Here is a 19625-nt window from a genome sequence, read left to right as displayed (position 1 = left end):
ACCAGCAGAAGGTTGATTTTCTTTTTTGGTGGTTCAAGTTCTATAGTTTCTGCATCAGAGTGTTGCTCTTTTAAGACTTCTGAAAGCATGCTCCACATGTCTTCCTCTCCTATTTTGGAAGGCACTTCAGATTCTTAAACCTTGGGTCAAGTGCTGCAGCTATCTTTAGAAATATCACATTGGTACCTTCTTTGCATTTAGTCAAATCTGAAATGAAAGTGTTCTTAAAACAAACATGTGCTGGGTCATCAACTGAGCCTGCTATAACATAAAATATATGATAGAACGCGGGTAGAACAGAGCAGGAGACATACAGTTCTCCCCCAAGGAGTTCAGTCACAAATTTAATTAGCACATTTAGCATCATCAGAATGGAAGCATGTCCTCTGGAATGGTGGCCCAAGCAAGAAGGGGCATATGAAAGGCATATCTGGTACACATATACCCTGCAATGCCTGCTACAAAAATGCCATGCAAATGCCTGTTCTCTCTTTCAGGTGACATTGTAAATAAGAAGGCATCATTTCCTGTAAATGTAAACAAACTTGTTTGTATTAGTGATTGTATGAACAAGAAGTAGGACTGAGTGGACTTGTAGGCACATTGTTTTGTTTGAATGCAGATATGTAACAAAAAAAAAATCTACATCTGTACGTTGCACTGTCTCAACAAAGAGATTGCACTACAGTACTTGTATGAGGTGAATTGAAAAATACTGTTTTATTGTTTTTACATATAAAGTGAATACTGTACACTTTGTATTCTGTGTTGTAATTGAAATCAATATATCTTAAAATGTAGAAAAACATCCAAAAATATTTAATAAATTTCAGTTTGTATTCTGTTTAACAGTGCGATTAAAACTGCGATTTGATTAATTTTTTTTAGTTATTCGCATGAGCTAACTGATAAATTGACAGCCCTATAAAATAAATGAAGAAATTACAACGTCATATATCTGGGGCTGTACAGTACTGGTTTCATTGTATTTGTTTAAATAGTATGTTTTAATGTAATTATAAACTGTATGCAAAAAAGGGCAGAGTTAAGTTTGCTTGGGCAGCCTTAACCCTAGCATTTTTTTAATTCATTATAAATTTAAAACAAATCAACATTGTTTCTGATATTGAATATGTATGAAGAGCTCGGTTTGTTCCCAACTAAACATAAGAACGGCCATACTGGGTCAGACCAAAGGTCCATCCAGCCCAGTATCCTGTCTACCGACAGTGGCCAGTGCCAGGTGCCCCAGAGGGAGTGAACCTAACAGGTAACGATCAAGTGATCTCTCTCCTGCCATCCATCTCCACCTTCTGACAAACTTGTATCGATGCACAAGAAAGAGCAAGTTGAAAGCTTTCCTTCCACTCCTTGATTCCCTGTGTGGGGACTGGGACTAAGTCTGCACTACAGACCTATATCTGTATAACTGTGTAACTCAGGGATGTGAAAAATCTATCCCTCTGAGCAACGTAGTTATACCATATCTTAACTATGTTGACAGGAGAAGCTTTCCTATCACTGTAGGAGTATCTTCACTAAAGCGGTATAGCAGCGCAGCTGCGTGGTAGGGATGCATGCTGTACCCCGTCACTGTGCAGTACAGTGACCATCCTTGGGAGACATTGTGTCTTTTGGACAGGTAGTGGCTCCCAGTGGTGCAATATTCTACAGCACTGTCTCCTTCTACAGGGTGTGGCTTTGAAATGTGTAACTGATCTCCTATTATCAAAGCAGTTACAACTCTGTAAATATTGAGTTATTGATAAAGAGCTTATTAAATTTTTAGATGTTGCCACAGGAACATTAGTGGATTTTAAAACAACACATGACAGGGAAAAAAAATCTTTGGCATCAAAGAAGATAAATTTTTGTTCCTCTAGATATTCCTACATCTAGCTGGGAATAGCACCACAAAATCCGTCCCAGTTTCAATAAATTCAGACCTTGAAGACACAAACTTTTGTTAGTTGTCTGGATGGAATTGGCCATCTCAGAGATGTGAACTCCTCATTCCAGAAACAAATATACTTTTCTTCCAGATTGTGGTTCTGACTTCTGCTTTTTCTACAGAAGTAGGAACAGGTCTCACTTAGTGGGAAAGGAATCTTGTGACTTTGTTTTTGTTTTGAGACACTTTCAGATATATTTTGGGAACTAAAATCTTAATAAGAATTCTGAAGGTTTTGATAAGGCAAAAGATGTTTTGGAGTAGCTATTAATTAGCAGATATGATTTTGCTAACTAATAATATACAAATTCAACACGTTCTAAGCCTACTACTCATAGAATATCAGGGTTGGAGGGGACCTCAGGAGGTCATCTAGTCTAACCCCCTGCTCAAAGCAGGGGCAATCCCCAGTTTTTGCCCCAGATCCCTAAATGGCCCCCTCAAGGATTGAACTCACAACCCTGGGTTTAGCAAGCTAATACTCAAACCACTGAGCTATCCCTCACCCCTGCATACTGTACTGTTACTTTAAACACAGGTGCTTTGACATATTTTATAGTGCCTGCAGTGCGTATCCCTAGATATAGAGTAATTTAGAATGGCCACCCCATTTGGCTTTTTCCTGTAATCACTCTGACAGATTTATTCAATTTAACTTTTTGACACAGAGGAAGATACCTTGAGTGAGTCATCTACAGATAGTTTGCTTTGGAGTGATGATGACTGCAGTCAGGACATTGACGTAACCACTAACCCCGATGAGGAATTCGATGAAGAAGACAGTGACTTTGGGATTGTTCGATGCATTTGTGAAGTGGAAGAAGAAAATGACTTTATGATTCAGGTATATGATTGTAGACTGTGGATGTGCAGTGAAGTAAATGTAAATACAGGAAAGGATGTCATCTGAAGCCCAACAGTGGAAGAATCTATGTAGGAATATGTGAGAGTGGATCTCTTACGAAATGTATCATTGCTCTGCCCTGGCATCTCAAAAAAGAAAAAGAAAAAAAGATTAGTTTAGCAGGGGCAAGCAACTGTTCTATTATAGCAGGTAAACAAATTATACTTTGGTAGCTCACCTCAGAAATTCATGTTCTATGTAAGTTCATTAGGACCATCACCATTAATGTTGCCTTTTTGAAAGTTTGAGTAAAATCTCCAGTTACTTTTGAATTAAGGGTGAATGGGAGGGGGGAAACATTGTTCCTACCTCTTTACAAAAACACTTTTTAAAAAAAAAACAAAAAAAAAACAGAGCTACAGCAAAAATGGTTGAAGTTTTTAACTTGTCATGGACATAGTTCTCTTTGAAGATAGTGTCTTTGCTAGGTTAATATATTAAAATTAAAATGTTGAAATTGATTTGAAACCTTCCTCAAGCTTCTGAGCATGCTCAGAAGCTATTTATCTGCTCATTTTAAAAGCCCTGCCTCATCACAATATACATTCACCATATTTGGCCCAGTCAAAAGGATGAACAAGTACAGTGAGTTAGTGCTTGACTCAGTTTACATGAGGGATATTATTAAATGCCTTAGTAAAATCCTCTAAAAACATTTTTTAACATTGGGGCAGGAAAAAATCTGATGGTGGTCTATTTTAAAAAATAAAACCTGCTCTTTGGGTGCGGGTGGGTCCTGAAATTCTTGATGGATTATGTAATAATCCTCAGATTCTGAGTTTTCACTTTTTTTGAAGATCCATCCATTCAATCTGGATATACTCCTCTCCTTTCAACCTAGTTTGTAAAAATACCTGTTTCCAGCCCCACAATAGCAGCAGCAAATGTGGAACTTTCCCTTTCTCTATAAATATCCGCACAAGATTCCACACTTGGGGCTTCAGGGAGCTCCCCTAGCTCTTAAGTGCTTTGATTCTCTGAGGCATATGTATGTTGTCAGGAGAGCTCTACCTACTGAATGTGCACCAACTACAGCCCATTGCAGCCAGTTCCCTACTAACTTCAATCAGCAAAAAAGCACCTGGCAGCCAATGTTTTGATTTTAACTGTTGTTACTCCAGCTCTGTTCACCACTGCTCTTTTGGCAAGTTGCCTGGTATCTTTTGATCATTTCTCTGAATTTTGGCCAGTGGTGAAAATAATTGAATCAGTTCTGTGGAGTGGTTTGGGTTGCTGATACTTTGTGCCTGGAGTACCAGTTGTTAACGGGCTCTTGGCTCCCTTTTGAGAAATGGTCAGTTTTAGGAATGTTTTTGAAGCTCCCTGGCTCACTTTTGAATCCCCAAACCCCTTTAGTTAGTTTGGCTTGGTTGCAAGACTTCATGTGAAGTCTGCACTACCTTTTGGCTCATAAATGCACCCAATATAGTCTTTTATCTCATATTATATTTTTTAGTGCTTTGTTGATTGGTCATTATCTCTGACTGCTACTTTGTAATTCTGTTGCTTGCAAAAAGGAGGATGTAAAGAAGCTCAACAATTTGAAAAAGTGTTACAGTGGCTGGAATATCTCAATGGTAGGCATGGCTGGTGTGCTCTGCATCTGGGAGAGGAACTTGGCGTCAATGTGACTAGATATATGGGTTGTATATGCTTTGAAAGGATCATCTGGAATCAGTCCTGGAGGCTGCCATCAGATGCCCATAATTCTGGCCTGTTGCCGTTTCTGTTGACACAGACCTAGCAGATCTGCTTTACTAGCTGTATCAAAGCAATCTGAACCATCCATTTTGAAGCAGAGGTCTCCAAAGTAGTGATGATTTGATACCCTTGGTGCATTCGTGTGCCAAGTCAGTGGCTGAGCTCCAACTCATCTAATGAAAAATGCAGTTCAGGAAGCTTTGAGAGAGAGAGAGCTAGCTCTCCTTTGGTGCATCACCTTTGACTCCAAGCTTCCCAACTCAAAGGCTCCAGATACCCCAATCCAAGTAGGGAGCAGCATTTGGAGAAACTTGATGGCAGCAGTGCATGTTGGTGGAAATACTCAAGTGTTTCAGGTTAGTCATATAGTGTCATAATGGCACCATATTCAACACTTAAGTCTGTCAGAGCACTTGGTGGTATGGGACCACCGTTTATTCCAGCATCAATATATGTGCCCCAGAAGTAGTATTCATCTGTGCAAGGCAAGCTGGTCTAACACTCTGAAATAACCTTGTGTGAAATATCTTGGTTCAGCTGACATTACTTGCAGAGCAGTGACAAATCCTGCATTACCCTCATCAATGCAAGAGGTTGGGTGGGGATAAGTATTTGCTGGGGAGAATTCTTCAGAGGCAGGATACATCTCTGCAGCAGAGGAACAGAAAGACAGTTACTGTGCTCCGGAGGATCCAGTATCCCTCTGTTGCCTCAGATGTATAAAGCAACTGGCTAAAACAGTTGGGTTTGAATCAGTTTCTGTCCTCAACAATCAAGCTTGTCTGGTAACTTGACTGGAAGCCCTTTCTTTGCCCTTGCATCTTATTTCAGATCAATTGCCTGAGAAAGTATGGAAGACACTGCAGACTTTTCTCCCCAAGTTCAAAGTGCCAGAAAAGAAATACACCTCACCCTGTTATGCCAACAGCTGTTTCTCTGGGATAGGTCTTGCATGGGGTGTGGATTAGGAGTCCTTAAGAAGCTGTGATAGGCCATTTTATGTTGTGGGACATGAGGATTAGTGAGCCAGGTTTAAAAGTAGCTGAGTCTCATTAACTTTGCAGGAAACCAGTCTGGGACATAAGAGGAAAAAAGAAGAAATCAGATGCTGTCCGTTGGAAGCTTTGAGGGGAACTGGCTGCCTGCCTTTTAAATATCCCTAGGTTGTGAATTTCTCGCCTCTTTACAATTAGAGACTGTTCTTAATCCTGAGGCAAAGGGATTTTAAATCTTTTGCTTACCTTAACCTCCGGAGCAGGGAGGATCAGAGATTGCTTTTGTTTGTTCCTGACTCAAGGGGTTGGGGACTTTTTGTTTTCCTTGAGCCTAAAGAGCATTGAGAGTAGATATAAGTTGAGACATGACAAAAACTAGTGGTTGTATTTATCTTTTTGGTTGCCTGGATTATTTGAGGATGAGTGACCCTTTGGCCAAAATCTTTCAAACCACTAATGTGCACAAGCTTGGGGAGTCATGCTAATTGACTTAGCTTGGGCCAACCACTACCTGTATGCATATCTCTTCAGACTTGATGGGATTTGCCATATCTCCTACCAGTGATATCAGACATCTTGACCCAGAAAGGCTTTTGCATGCTGCATCCTCACATCTTGAATGAGAGGATGCTGACTGACCTAACTTGTACTGTGGAAATGAGGAAAATCCTATTACAGTCTAGGAAACTACTTGTTAAATATTTTTCTCAGAAGTGGAAGAGGTTTCACCATGAGTAGCAGATTCTCTGCAATCTGTTTTCATATTATTCAACTTAGACTTCTTACTGTAGTTAACATTTTTCAGTCTCTCCTTGTATTCAGCGGAAGTGTTTTTGTCTGTCATCTCATCATATTACCCTCTTGTTGATTATAAATTACCATTATTTTTTAATTTCTGCTGTAAAATTAGGCACCACTAGAGGGTACTTGTGCAGTCCCAGTAAGGGTTTCTTTCTAAAACGTTCCTAAAGCTCAGCAATGCCAAGGCTGTGTCTCCCATAAACTGGAATATATATAGACATAATATACTTTAAAAATTATGGCTCCTGAGTTACCTTTCTGTTTTTACAAATGTAATATGAAATTGAATAATGCAATCAGTACAGTAGCATGTATTTTTATTTTAATATTTTTTTTTGTTACCATATTTTCAGTCTTTGATTTGCAGCAGATTTTTATATTGATAACGTTTTCCATGGTAGTAGTTATTGGGGTGGGGAACTGGTGTTGTAGCAGCTGCATAGGCACAATTAGTACTTGAGAACATGCAGGAAGTTGTTGGGAGTGATATACACTTAATTAGCTTTGGGGTTGTCCTAAAATGATCAGCAGTGAAATAGTAATATTTGCGATTATCAGGCTTAGATGTCAGACTTAATGCCCTATAGAGATGAATTGTGAAAGTTCACATCTCTCTATGCTATTGTTTCAGGCTATCTGCAGACTCAGGAAAATATAATTTCTTCAGTTAAACTGCTCTCCTATTTCATAGATGTGAGGGCTAGAAGTATAACTTGATTAGAAATTAAAATTTAGATGCTGGAGTACAATTTTCTGGCAAGGGGTGGATTTCTATGGTAAATTCTATTATTGCAAAACACAAGGGACCACCCACATATGGTGGTAGCTTGGTGTCTGTCTTCTTCATTTTGGATGTCTCTATTACAGGGTCTTCTGGAAGGGTTTTTTTTTTGGGGGGGGGGGCGGGGGGGCGCAAGAGCTTTTAGGGTTGAACTAATTTTGTTGGTTCACAAAAATAGTGACGGTGGATTGCTCTGGCTGGCTGTCATGAGGAGGGGGTTGTCTGTCCAGGAGAGTGAAGCTGTCTATACTTCAGAGACATGCCCAAAGGCATGGATGAAGGGGTCTCGTGCATGGCTGGCTTTGTTATGGGAATTGCTGCAATTTGAAGAAGTCCATGGTGATTGTGACATCTAGGTGGCGTTGGGTTATTTTCTTAGCTACATTGCCTACATTGTAATTAAAATTGACTAGGACATCAAATCTTAGTTTGGTAGAAACGCTTAGTTGTTTAAGTAATTGCCTAGACTCTCTCTGCTTGTCTTGTCAGGGGAATTGTATAACAGAAGAATACATATGGATTTATTTCACTGAATGCATCCAATGAAGTGAGCTGTAGCTCACGAAAGCTTATGCTCAAATAAATTTGTTAGTCTCTTAGGTACCACAAGTACTCCTTTTCTTTATATGGATTTGTATTTCTCCATCTCTGTATTCACATACTGAGACTTCTCCTATTTGAGTCGGCCAGCTTTTGAAAGTTTCTGTTTTAGAAGGGTGCATCCTTGGATGCTGTTTGTCTGTTTTTCATTATCCTATTGAGGTATGAGGGGTGGGGGAAGAGGGGAGAGACTTCTTCTTTATTGGGTACCAGCCTCTTTTTGACACTGCTTCTTGGAGCGTTCTAATTATTTTTATTTGAGTCATCCCCCAAGCCACTCTTGAAGAGTGAAAATCCTGTGCAGTTGGTAACCTTAAAGAAGAAAAAACTACTTACTTGTAAATCTGCATTGTTGAAGATATCCCCCCCCCCCCCCCAGAAGATTCGCACTCAGATCTCTACCTTACCTCAGAATTTGGAAGCTCAGATTTGAGGTGTCTCCTGTATCTGCCCTCAAAGCAGTCATTTGGAGATTTGCCCATTCTTGGAGGAATTGCTGACTTCTGTTTTTTTTAAATGTGGGCACTCTAAATGCCAATTAGAATGGGACAAAATGCTGCCTTTTCTTACTGCTCTGAAAGAAACTGGCTAGAATTTTCTGGGACCTCTGAGGTGCTTGTTGAAGCATACACATTCCAGGGAGCCCTTGTGTCAACGCACAGGTGTCTTGAGGCATCAAAAACATAAGAGCTAGAGCAGTTTATGCATGACTGTCACTGGGGCTGCAAGACCTGTGAGTGGGACTCCTGTGAGATCTTATCTACAAAAAGGCAGAATTACAAGTAAGTAATATTCTCTTCCCCACTCTGGTCATCTCTAAGAAGTTCAGTGTCATTAAGCATGGAAAATATCTTCAGTTTTCTTTATAAAAAGATTACATACAAAAATTGAATGCAATTCTGATATTGGCATAGTTAAAATAACAAAGGGTCTGGTGCAGCTCCCTTAAAAGCTGACAATAAACCTCCCACTGATTTCAGTTGGAGCAGGATTGGGCCCAGTAACAGGAAGTGCAGAATGTTAAAGTTTCAACTATACCATGTACAGTTTAATATATAGTATAATACTTTTAACCATTTGTGTCTGAAAACAATAGTTACAGAAAGGTACGTACATGTTTTTTGCATTGAAATAATACGTTTGTATAGCAAGAATTACTAAGTTAATAGTACTAGAACTGAAACAAAACCTTATTTAAATATGGACCTGTGTCAGATTGTGACTGAGGCTTCATCCTGGTCTCTGCTTAACTCTGGAGGGGCCATAGGGTTTTGCTATTAGAGCTATATAGGCAGCAATTCAGTTTTTACATTGATCACCCTTTTATTGGAGGGGAATGAGACTTTCTCCTGGGGCCGACATCCCCAAGGTAAGGTCTGGACAACAATTTGTCCCAAATAGAGCAAGTCTGCATAATCTCTTCTGAGTTTAGTTCCTGAATTTTTTTTATTATTATTATTGTTGTTTTATTTTGTGGGGGTTGTGCATCTTTCTTTTAGTTTAATTTTTTGTTTTGTTTTAATTCTGGAAGATATGGAGCTGCTCCACATACCAGCTTGGGGAAATTCACTCCTCATCTTCTTTGTATATATAATTAATTTGTTTGGTTTGGTTTTTTTTAGCCCTTTTGTTCTCTTCCCCCCCCTTGTCCACCTTTTCTCCTCCTTCAAAATCTCTAGCTCCTTATTTTAGCTCACTTTCCATTACTAATCTATACTCTGGCTCAGTCTGCTTCCTCTCACCTGTTACAGTGGGTCTGTAGCCAGGAAGCAAAAGTGGGAAGCACTAGACAGACAGTTAAAAAGGGGTGATGAGCATCGTGTCCTTCCATGGAATGCTCTGAAGTGTCTGGGGCAACTTTCCGCATTTTAGAAGACATTTCAAAACATTCACTTTAGTTAAAACAGCTGTCTTGAATTCTGTAGTTGGGTATTTTGCCTGTGTGGCAAATTATGCTTTGCGTACTTCTCATTTATCTCTGTTGCACACATGTATTTTCAAAACGTCAGGAGGTCAACATCTAAAACCAAAACAGGTTTTCCCTTGCCCCTTATACAGTGATAATGGGCTTATGAGAGTCTCCCCAGTCTTCCTCGTTCCACAGTCCCATGCTTTGATATCTCCTGATTCAGTATATTAACTCAAACTGAATGTCTGTGTGTATTTTTGTTTCATTTCTATAAACTTGCTGTAAAACTTTGAAACAAAAGTAACAGACTTCTTTCCTTTTTATTTGTCCTGATCTTTCTAGTTTTCCTTGACTTTTCCTTCCTTTTGTACTCACTAATCTTTCTTTCTGCTTTTTCAGTGTCCACTTTACATCCAGTTAAAGATGTATAAACTAAAAACCACTTCTATCTGAACATGTTTTGTGTGTGATTGCTACCAGTAATCCTTGAGATTATTAGAATTGAAAAATTGGAGGAAAATACTGTTCTGTCAGCTCGTTTGTTACCCAGTGTAATAGTGCCTTGGCACTATTTTTAAATCATGCTTTAAAGCAGAGTGGGTTTCAGTTTGACAGCACCTTTTTACTTTTCTGCCCTTTCCCCTCGTGGACCCAGTCTACACTAGCACATTCCCTAAAATCTCTCACTGGTGCAGCTCCGCTGTTGTGCAGCCATGGGGAATTTTACAAAAGTGGTAGTTTAGACAGGGCCTGGAGCTCTCCTCTTTGTTCTTGACACATCCTCGGCTGGCTTCCTTTTTCCTCTGCTTGCTTTCCCTCCTCCCATTAACCCATTCTTTCCCTTGGGTTTTCCTCTGGCCCCTCCCTTGGCAGGATTTCTCTGCCTCCTCTTCCCTTCCCTTATTGGGGAGACCTGTTTTGGAAGGGGTACCTGCCTTTTCTTTTTTTGGATGGAGAGTCTTTTCTTCTCGACTGGTCTTTCTATTGCCCATTTTACCACCATTGTCTTAGTGGTGAGAAGAGGGGCTACTTCCACCCCATCCTTCTTGACTGGCCTGTCTCCTTCCTATTTTTTGCACCACTCTTCCCCTCCAGTTCGTAGGGTGACGGAATGCCTCCTCTTCTCCTCTCCCCATTTTTTGGGAGAGGCTCTCCTTAATCCCAGCCTCCTTGGAGACATGGTACATGGATCTTGCAGTCTATTTGTGGGGCAGGGGGCGAGAGTCTCTCTTCTTCCACATGTCCCTCTCCGCCTTTCGTGTTGTGCTCTCCCCCCCACCCCCTTTCCATGGTCTTCTCTGTCTCTGCCCCAAGGTCACTGGATCTAACCATGAACCTGGGTGTTCAGAATCTGTTGGTGCTTTCTAATGTACTTTGCAGTCATGTGTTCTCCCCATAGATGGAAGATATGTCCCAAAGGATATGTCTAGACTAGAGTTTTTTACTGCAGGAGTTAACTACAGGCATTTGTGTAGTGTCTAAGTTTACATTTATAAAAGGATAACTTGAGTTAATTGGGAATCAATTCTCTCAAAACAAGGCCCAAACTCTAGTCTAAACAATCTCTGTGGCCCTAGGGACAATAAACATGTTTCTCAGTTGAGTTAGCCTATTCATGCCCTTGTAGGTACAGTTTAATACTTTTAAGGTTGTTTGAGCTCGCCATTTTGTAACTATTAGGTTGAGCTAATTTGATCGAAAAACACCTTTGTTCCTGTCAGTACAGCCTGTGCAGAGAGCCACGCAGGGAATAAGGGAGAGTCAGGAAGGGTTTTTTCCTCTCAGGCCTCTCTGTAACAAGTGTATGTAAAAGAAGATAGAGCCATAACACAGTCCTGTAAATAATGTTCCCTCGTGCAGTTTTGTCCCACTTCCACCATCTTTTTCATTATCAAACTTAGAAACGCCTTAGAGGAGAGACTTTGTTATCTTATTTATCTGTAAGGTTCTTTGTACCCCGTTTTAGACTGTGTAAATGGGACTAGTGGCAACTTCTAGGAGCTGTTTGAAAATTGCAGTTGGGTACTTTTCATGGTTTAAAAAAAAAAAAAGACAAACACAAAATGCAGCTACAACCTTATCTACACTAGAAAGTTGTACCTGTTTAATACTGGTTAACTTTCAAGTTTAGACCAGGACTGTGTGTGTCTGCCTTCAAGGTATCTTCACGTTCGATGATATACCTGGATTGTGATGCTCTGAATAAGGATTGAATAAAGGTGACTCAGCTATCCTCTCACTTCTGGAGTTTTTTAGGTACATTGATAGGGGAAGCTTGAACTTGTACTGTGGCTACCCTTGCTCTGTGTGGATGAGGTAATATTTTTTATTGGATCAACTTCTGTTGGTGAGAGGGAGAAGCTTTCGAGCTACACAGAGCTCTTCAGGTCTGGGAAAGCTTGTCTCTTTCATCAAAATAAGCTGGTCCAATGAAAGATATTATCTCGCCCATCTTGTCTCTCTAACGTCCTGGGACAGATACGGCTGCAACGACGCTTGCTCTGTGCTCATCTACTAGAGGATTTTGGCTTCAAGGGCTATCAGTTTGCTACTTTTTATCATCTCTGATTTCACTCGAAAATGGTTGTGATTTTTATGAAAAATGAGTGGGGAAGGTGGAACTACAATGAAATTTTCAATCTTTTAATTTAATTGCTGTTCTTAAAATAAGGTGGGATCCAGATGTTGTTTTCTAGGCCTATATTTCTCTTAAGTTTATTGGCTTTTTCGTTACACAGACACTACATACATACATACTCACGCATATTAATCTTACTAATTGAGGTATTCATATTGAGGTTTCATTTGTTGATGTGCAATTCTTGACTTCAAACAGTGTGAAGAGTGTCTGTGCTGGCAGCATGGAGTCTGTATGGGTTTACTGGAAGATAATGTACCTGAGAAATATACCTGCTATATTTGCCAAGATCCTCCAGGTACAAAGATTTCTAAGGTTACAGACCCTTCTAATACATGTAGTAATTTTATTAGCTTTTTATATCTATTACAAAGTATATATGTATAGTTTTTGTTCTTATACCACTAATTTCTGCCCTGTTAGTTTGTCTGTCCTTTTTAGATTATTGGGTTTTTTTAAAAAAGTGAATTTAATTTTGCTTTCATTTGTTATTGTTTAGTCAACATTGTTCAGATGCGTTACGTGAAACCATAACAGGAGTTGGAATTAAATGTGTATAATTGTAAAGATACTCCGCATAGAACGTATATTTTGCTGGTAACACAGATTTAAGTTGGGGTGTACTATCTGACTGGAAAATACAGATCAAGTTGTCTAATTTTTCAGTCTGTTTTATTTTTGAGCTCTCCTGAGAGTTTTAAATTTGTTCGAGACTAATGGTAAATTGTTGTTGACTAAGTGCTAGGAAGCTTTAGGTAATGCTATAGTTTGAACTTAGTTAGCCAAAGCAATTAATTGATGTAATATTGAACTAAGTAATGTTAAAGATGGTAAATAGACTAAAAATGGAATAATTTAATATTGCATCACTTTGGATATGTAATATTTATGACAGTGGTATTTTCCCACACAGGCCTCTCAGCATGTAGCAATGTGATGGAACCTGTGCCTGACTGTTACAAACCACCACTTTTATTTTAAATATGCCTGTTTTGATGGCTGTGGCAGGTTCATCAATAGCAGTCCTGTAGACTCCTTTAAGGTGGTGCCAGACCTACCTCATGAAATTAGCCCGCAGGAGGCTGTTTCCTAACAGTCATCGCTATCTCTCCTCTCCCCTCCCTTCATCTCTGAAATGCACTTGTGATCCACTTTTTGTGTCAACATAGATACCATAAGAAGCCATCAAAATTAATTCCTCTGTGTCATGCACAATCTAAATTATTCAGATTACATCACCCCATATCTTTTTTTATCCATTCTGGAAATAATAATATAAAATACATATTCTAGTTCATACAGGAATTAATTCAGGGAAATCCTATGACCTGTGTTATGATCACAGTGGTCCCTTCTGGACTTACACTCTGTGATTTAGTAATTCCTTCAATTAATCACTCTTAGCACGTTTGCTGATTTTTTTTTGGAGAAGATTAAGAAGTCTGGGGCTTGTCTCTCCAGTTCTCTTAATTGTCAGAACTTGGGGCAACTGACAAACTGTCTTCTCCACTGTACCCAATATCTTCAAGGGTTTGTGTGTTTTCTACTCTGATCTGTGCCCACTCTGGCTACTTAGAAAGCTGTTTGCTACCATTGTGTTGCTGTTGTTGAAGGGATATTATCAATACATCACTTAGTAAGTGGTCGATGCCAGTTGGTTGTGGCAGTTCACCCCTCTTCAGGTCACAGGAGTGCTTGCTAGTACTCTCCCTGTCTGACCTTTCTTTTTAGGAGACAGTAAACCACAAGGGTAATGGCCTTTTGGCTCCAAGTCCATCTCTAAATCAGTGACATCCTGGATAGGTTTAAGTCCAGATTCAGTCTGTCTTAGGGAGTTGAGACTGCCAGTCAGGGTCCTAAATGATCTGTAGATTTTCGATTAGGATGAGTTGACATTGATCTGTTTTTTGTTGTATTTGGCAGCTTTCCTACCACTGACCGCATGTTGTTGCTTTATTTACTAAGGGATGTTGCTGGTGTGCCTGGAACTCCTTTGCAGTGGTTCTAGTCATACCTACAAGCCTAGTGATTGTTATGAGTGTGCTCTCTCCCCTTTCTCATCCCTGCTCATTGAGATGGCATGTTTGGAAATAATGAGCTTAGTTGACATTAATCTTGACATTATTTTCAACCACACCCTAGCCATGGAAATTCATACTGTGCATGGAATGAAAATATTTTGCCTTTATTTATCCCGTAATGACCATTGAACAGCAACACAAGGCTTTGTGACAGAGGTTCCGTGATTACAGTTCCCTTAGTAGGGCTCTGAACAGGGGATCCTCCCTGCTGGTGCGGAATGCAGCAGCATAGGCAGTGACCACACTGAGCAATGATGTTCGTAACATGCATCCACTCTGCATTCTTATGTACCTCCTGCCCATAAAGTTGTGCATTGATTTTAAATTGGCCCTGTTAGCTGTCAAAACCCCCTAATGGATATTGACCTAGCTATATTTTAAAATTCTTCTGGGAGCCTCTTTCAGATAGGTCTGTGTTGTAACTCTTTTGGGCCTTATATGAGCAGGTGACTTGTTCTTTGCTCTGATGTTCCCCAGGCTGTGGAACAAGCTCTTCCTGGGGCAGCTGCAGAAGCCCAACTTCTACTCTTCCAAAACAAGCACACTTCTATTGAATAGTCTACTTTTCAGAGAGACCCTCTGTTTTAATCAGTTAGCGCCCAGCCAGAATGCATTTCTAGGCCCATCCCACGATTTTTATTGATGCCCCTTGGCTTGGCTTCTTAATTTGTTTTTACTATTGTGTTTATCCCATCTATTTTATAAGGTGATAACTCAGATGCATTTCAGCTGTTTCTGTGATACCCCAACCTCCTCAGCAAGGGGTATTCATATATTTGCATGAGGTTTTGGTCAAAATTGTAAATTTCAATGACTGCATCTTGGTACATGCATTCTACTTATAAAACGTAACCGACTAGGCATCAAAGAAACTACTGGTGATGGGAAGTTCACAGCCCTGTCGTGTATTTGTTTCTGTCCACAGACTCTTTAAAATCATTTGCACTGAATTATATAATGTCTTTATGCCTGAAGATTTAGTTACTGGAATGTGCAGTATTCTGTTGATAAGAATACATCAAAAAGATGAAGATGTCTATCAGTTGCAACTGTCTGGCATGGAAGTCCTCACTGAATACTGCTGCTTTACACTTGGGTAGAATTCCCTGGCCTGGAGCAAGGTGTCATATGTACTTCCCACTTCATATGTTCCTTCTGTCTTTGGGGCAGTGGAGTGTCCCATGTCAAATAGACTTTTACTAGTGCTATTGTTAAGAAGAGTTACTATTAATAAGTTGGTGCAAGATTTATATTAGTCGATATCAAGCTAATGACAACTATTACCAGTAATGTTCACATACCAAAGTTATCTTAATGATTATTTTATTCCACTCATTACTGTTGCTTTAGGTCAGAGATCCAGCTTAAAATACTGGTATGAGAAGGAGTGGTTAAGTAATGGTCACATGCATGGCTTAGCGTTTCTGGAAGAAAATTATTCCCACCAGAATGCCAAGAAGATTGTAGCCACTCACCAGCTTCTTGGGGATGTGCAGAAAGTGATAGAAGTACTGCATGGACTGCAGCTGAAGATGAGCATTCTACAGTAAGCAGTGTTTTGAAGTCTTAATTGGCATGTACTAGATGTGAAACACATTTCAAAGAGTAGAAAAATAACTGATGATGCAGATTTATTTTGATTTTATATACTGTTCCATGGGTATATAGGAATGGAGTTTGATTTGTTGAGCTGTGATTTGCCAAAAAAAAAAAGCTGCTTGCTCCTTGGTGCAGTGAAACTAATTTATAAAATATAACAAATAAAATATTGGTGTGGGGTGTAGATATACTGAAACGGAAGCCTGGAGAAGGAGAGAGCAAGCAAAGTATAGAAGAAAACTCTTCTAGAATATTTAAACAGAATACAGAAAAAAGCAGAATATGGATGACAAGTATACATCTATCTTTTCCATCTCAATGCTACTAAACCATAATTTTGCTACTGGGAACATTATTTTTTTGCCCATCTCTTATTTCTCTATTATATATAGTGGAATGAGAACATTAATATCTCAGCAGCCTTTCAGTGTCTTGCCCACCACTTTATAATCTATTTGAGCTTTATTTTGTGGTTACCAACGCAACCAGAAAAATTACAAAATGTTCCATTATACATGCATATATGTATTAGTAGATATGGACAGTCAATAACCAACTTTTTCTGCATTTTTATGAGTTGAGCAACATTTTTCCAGTTTTCTTAATGTTCTGGGGATGAAAAAAATGAATTATCCTAACGTCAAATCCATCAGTTTCAGAATGTGATTTCTTAAATGTTTCTCCATTCACTGATCAGTCGGTCACATAGCAGCAGCCATTTGGAAAGCAAAGCTCTTGGTGTCTTGGGCCTCTTTTAGAACTTCTCCTTTCACCTCAGTCTGTTGTGTCTGCAATGTGATAATTGCAATACCTTTAAGTGTTTAAATAGTGGATTGCAAAAAAAAGATACAGGGTCATGCATCATGGAAATACTATGTATCCGTTCATCATGGGATTCCTTAATCACCTCTGTGGAATACTTTTCTACTTAGTAGGAAGGAGGTGAAACTTAAATATCTCAGGATCTTTAGGACCTTTCTTCCCAGTGTTGTACAACAAGGGGACATGAGAGTTTTAGATCTTTAGGATTCTTCAGCTATTGAACACAATGTGTGTTTTGTGGCATTAAGGTATGGAACAATACACTAGTGTTTTGCTTATGGAATTTTTTTCCTTTTGGCTTCCACCTTATCTTGACCGGGCTGTAAGGTATTGTACTGAATTAACTCCGTTTCTCATAAAATGCATCATTAAAGAATCTTCAGGAGATTTCTAGATTTGAAGAAAGAGTAACTTGATGTTCTTCTTTGAGTGATGTCTCTGTGGGTGCTCAACTCCAGGTGATTGTGTGCCCCACACCTCTAGTCAGAGAATTTTGACAGCAGTGCCTTACTGAGTAGCACATGTGCTATCCCCATCTCACGCCTATAGCAGCAGTTCTAGCGCAGTGTGACCAGCCACCCCTCGGTTCCTTCTGAACCGCTCTTGGTCCGAGTCGGAGCTTCAGCAGTGCCTCTACAAGACTTACCTTAGATTTAGATTCAGGATTAGCTGCATAGTGTAGTAGATTGGTTAGTTAGAACTCATTCCTATCCCTTTTCTTTGCTGCTGCTTGGGGGAGACGCACGTGCTTCCGCTGCCCCAGAAGTGCTTCCACTGCTACAACCTTAGGACCCGCACGAGGAAAGTGAGGGACCTTAAACTCAAACTCATCTTTATGATGAAATCTCTCCTCCCGGAATCGCAAAGTCCTCCCAGTCACCTACCTCGGCTTCTGACAGACCTCCCTCACTGACTCTGCACAGGAGGGACCTGTCTCCTTTAAAAAAAAAAAAAAAAAAAAAAAAAAGCCCTAGAATTTCTATTTTCACACCCTCAGCCAAACTCCTGGTGGTAGAGGCAGTCAACAAGTGGGGCAGGCAACACCATTCAAGGACCAGCCCATATGATAGAGGGGAAAAGACTGAATCTTTTTGGTCATAAGGCCTATTCGTCAGTGAGATTACAGTTCAGCATAGTCAAGTGTGGGGCCTTGATGGTGAAATACAACCATACACATTACTCCAAACTGTAAGAATGTATTGATTTTATCCTGGAAGACAAAAAGGTGCAATTTAGGTCAGTCATCTCAGAAGATCACCTCCTGGCTTGAACAGCTGTACAGGCTTCCTTAGAATCAGCAGACACGGTGGCAAGATCCATTGCAACCGCCTAGTCATGCTACAGGACTCTTGGCTCCATCTGTCTGGATTCCCAAGGGGGGAGATGCAATCCACTGTAGAGGATCTTCCCTTTGAAGGTCCATAAATATTTGTGACTAAGACTGAGTCCCTCCATACATTGAAAGACTCTAGAGCAACTCTTTGGTCTTTAGGCATCTACACACCTGCACAAAAACGAAAACAAGGCAGATATTACTTATCGCAATGCTCAAGGCCAGTGCCCTACACACAGCCACAGAGGCAGTACGATAACCCAGCGGCAGAGGCAAAGACCCACAAGGCATAAGCCACTTCCGTTTCAGTCTACCACCTCGCAACAACCTGAATTGAAACATCAAATTTGAGGGTTTGGTCAAGGGCCCAAGAGACGTCCCCCAATTCCAGTTGCTGAAACCACTTTGTACCAAACATCCATTTACAGACCATTTATTACCATTCTACCCAGCAATTATTTACAATTATTACTTTGGACAAATGGGTACTGGAAATTATCACCACTGGTTGTTCCATCCAGTTCACCTGCACCCTCCCTCCCTGTCCCTCTTCAGGGACCCCTCTCACGAATACCTTCTAAGACAGGAAGTAGATCAACTCCTGCAGTTGGGTGTGGTAGAGCTGGTACTGGTACAACCAAGGGAAGAGATTTTGTTCCCATTATTTTTTAAACCCAGAAAAAGACATGGGGTTGGAGGCCCATTCTCGACCTGAGAAACATAAATTTGTCAAAATAAAACTGTTCAGAATGGTTACTTTAGCAACAGTAATTCCAGCACTGGAACAAGGGGACTCGTCTTTGGCCCTCGACCTGCAAGATGCATACTTTCATGTCGCCATACATCCATCGCATGGGCAGTTTCTCCAGTTTGTTTTGGGACAAGATCACTATTAGTACAGAGTTCTGCCCTTTGGCTTCTCCATGACTCCCTGAGTTTTTTCCAAAGGTCTAGCAGTGGCGGTAGTCCACCTACGCAAGCAGAGACTCATGATATACCCAAATGTAGATGATTGTCTAATCAAGACCCCAACTCGGGAAGAAACTGTTGAAGCCACACAAGACAGTATCACTCTTTACAAAATTCGGTCTCCAAATAAACATTCAAAAGTCAATGTTGACACCTGTGCAAGAACTAGAATTCATTGAGGCTCACAGATTCCCCCTACAATGATAATCACAACATAAATTCCCTCTAACCTGCGTGGCCGCCCAGCAGCCTATTAAGTGCCACGCAGGCGCTCAGGGCTGCGGCGGGGAGAGATGCCTCTCCCCCAGCCCTGGACCTGCCGCGGGTGCCCAGGTACTGCTGTGGGGGGAGTCCTCTCTCCCTGCCGTAACCTCAGGGCAGCCTGCATCCCAAACCCCTCATCCCTCGCCTCATCCCAGAGCCGGCACCCCCGGCTGGAGTCCACACACACCCCGCACCCTAACCCTCTGCCCCAGCCCTGAGCCCTCTCCCACACTCTGAACCCCTTGGCCCCAGCCCCCGTCACATGAATTTTGTCTCT

The 19625-nt window shown here is 40.5% G+C and overlaps 1 protein-coding gene across 11 annotated transcripts in view; it reads left to right on the top strand.

Annotated features, from left to right (window-relative positions):
• The window catches only part of PHF20 (PHD finger protein 20), a 176008-nt gene that overhangs the window by 136892 nt on the left and 19491 nt on the right, over positions 1–19625 (top strand). For all 11 annotated transcript variants that reach the window (XM_043527384.1, XM_037915955.2, XM_043527383.1 and 8 more), the window contains 3 exons: positions 2620–2795; positions 12479–12578; positions 15712–15907. In XM_043527384.1, coding sequence (XP_043383319.1) covers positions 2620–2795; positions 12479–12578; positions 15712–15907 — 472 coding nt within the window. The remainder of the gene's footprint in view (positions 1–2619; positions 2796–12478; positions 12579–15711; positions 15908–19625) is intronic.

This window comes from Chelonia mydas, chromosome 13 (genome assembly GCF_015237465.2).
Source record: "Chelonia mydas isolate rCheMyd1 chromosome 13, rCheMyd1.pri.v2, whole genome shotgun sequence".
NCBI classification, from domain to species: domain Eukaryota; kingdom Metazoa; phylum Chordata; order Testudines; family Cheloniidae; genus Chelonia; species Chelonia mydas.
The sequence above is the reverse complement of the archived record's forward strand: the minus strand, read 5'-3'. Positions and strand labels throughout refer to the sequence as shown.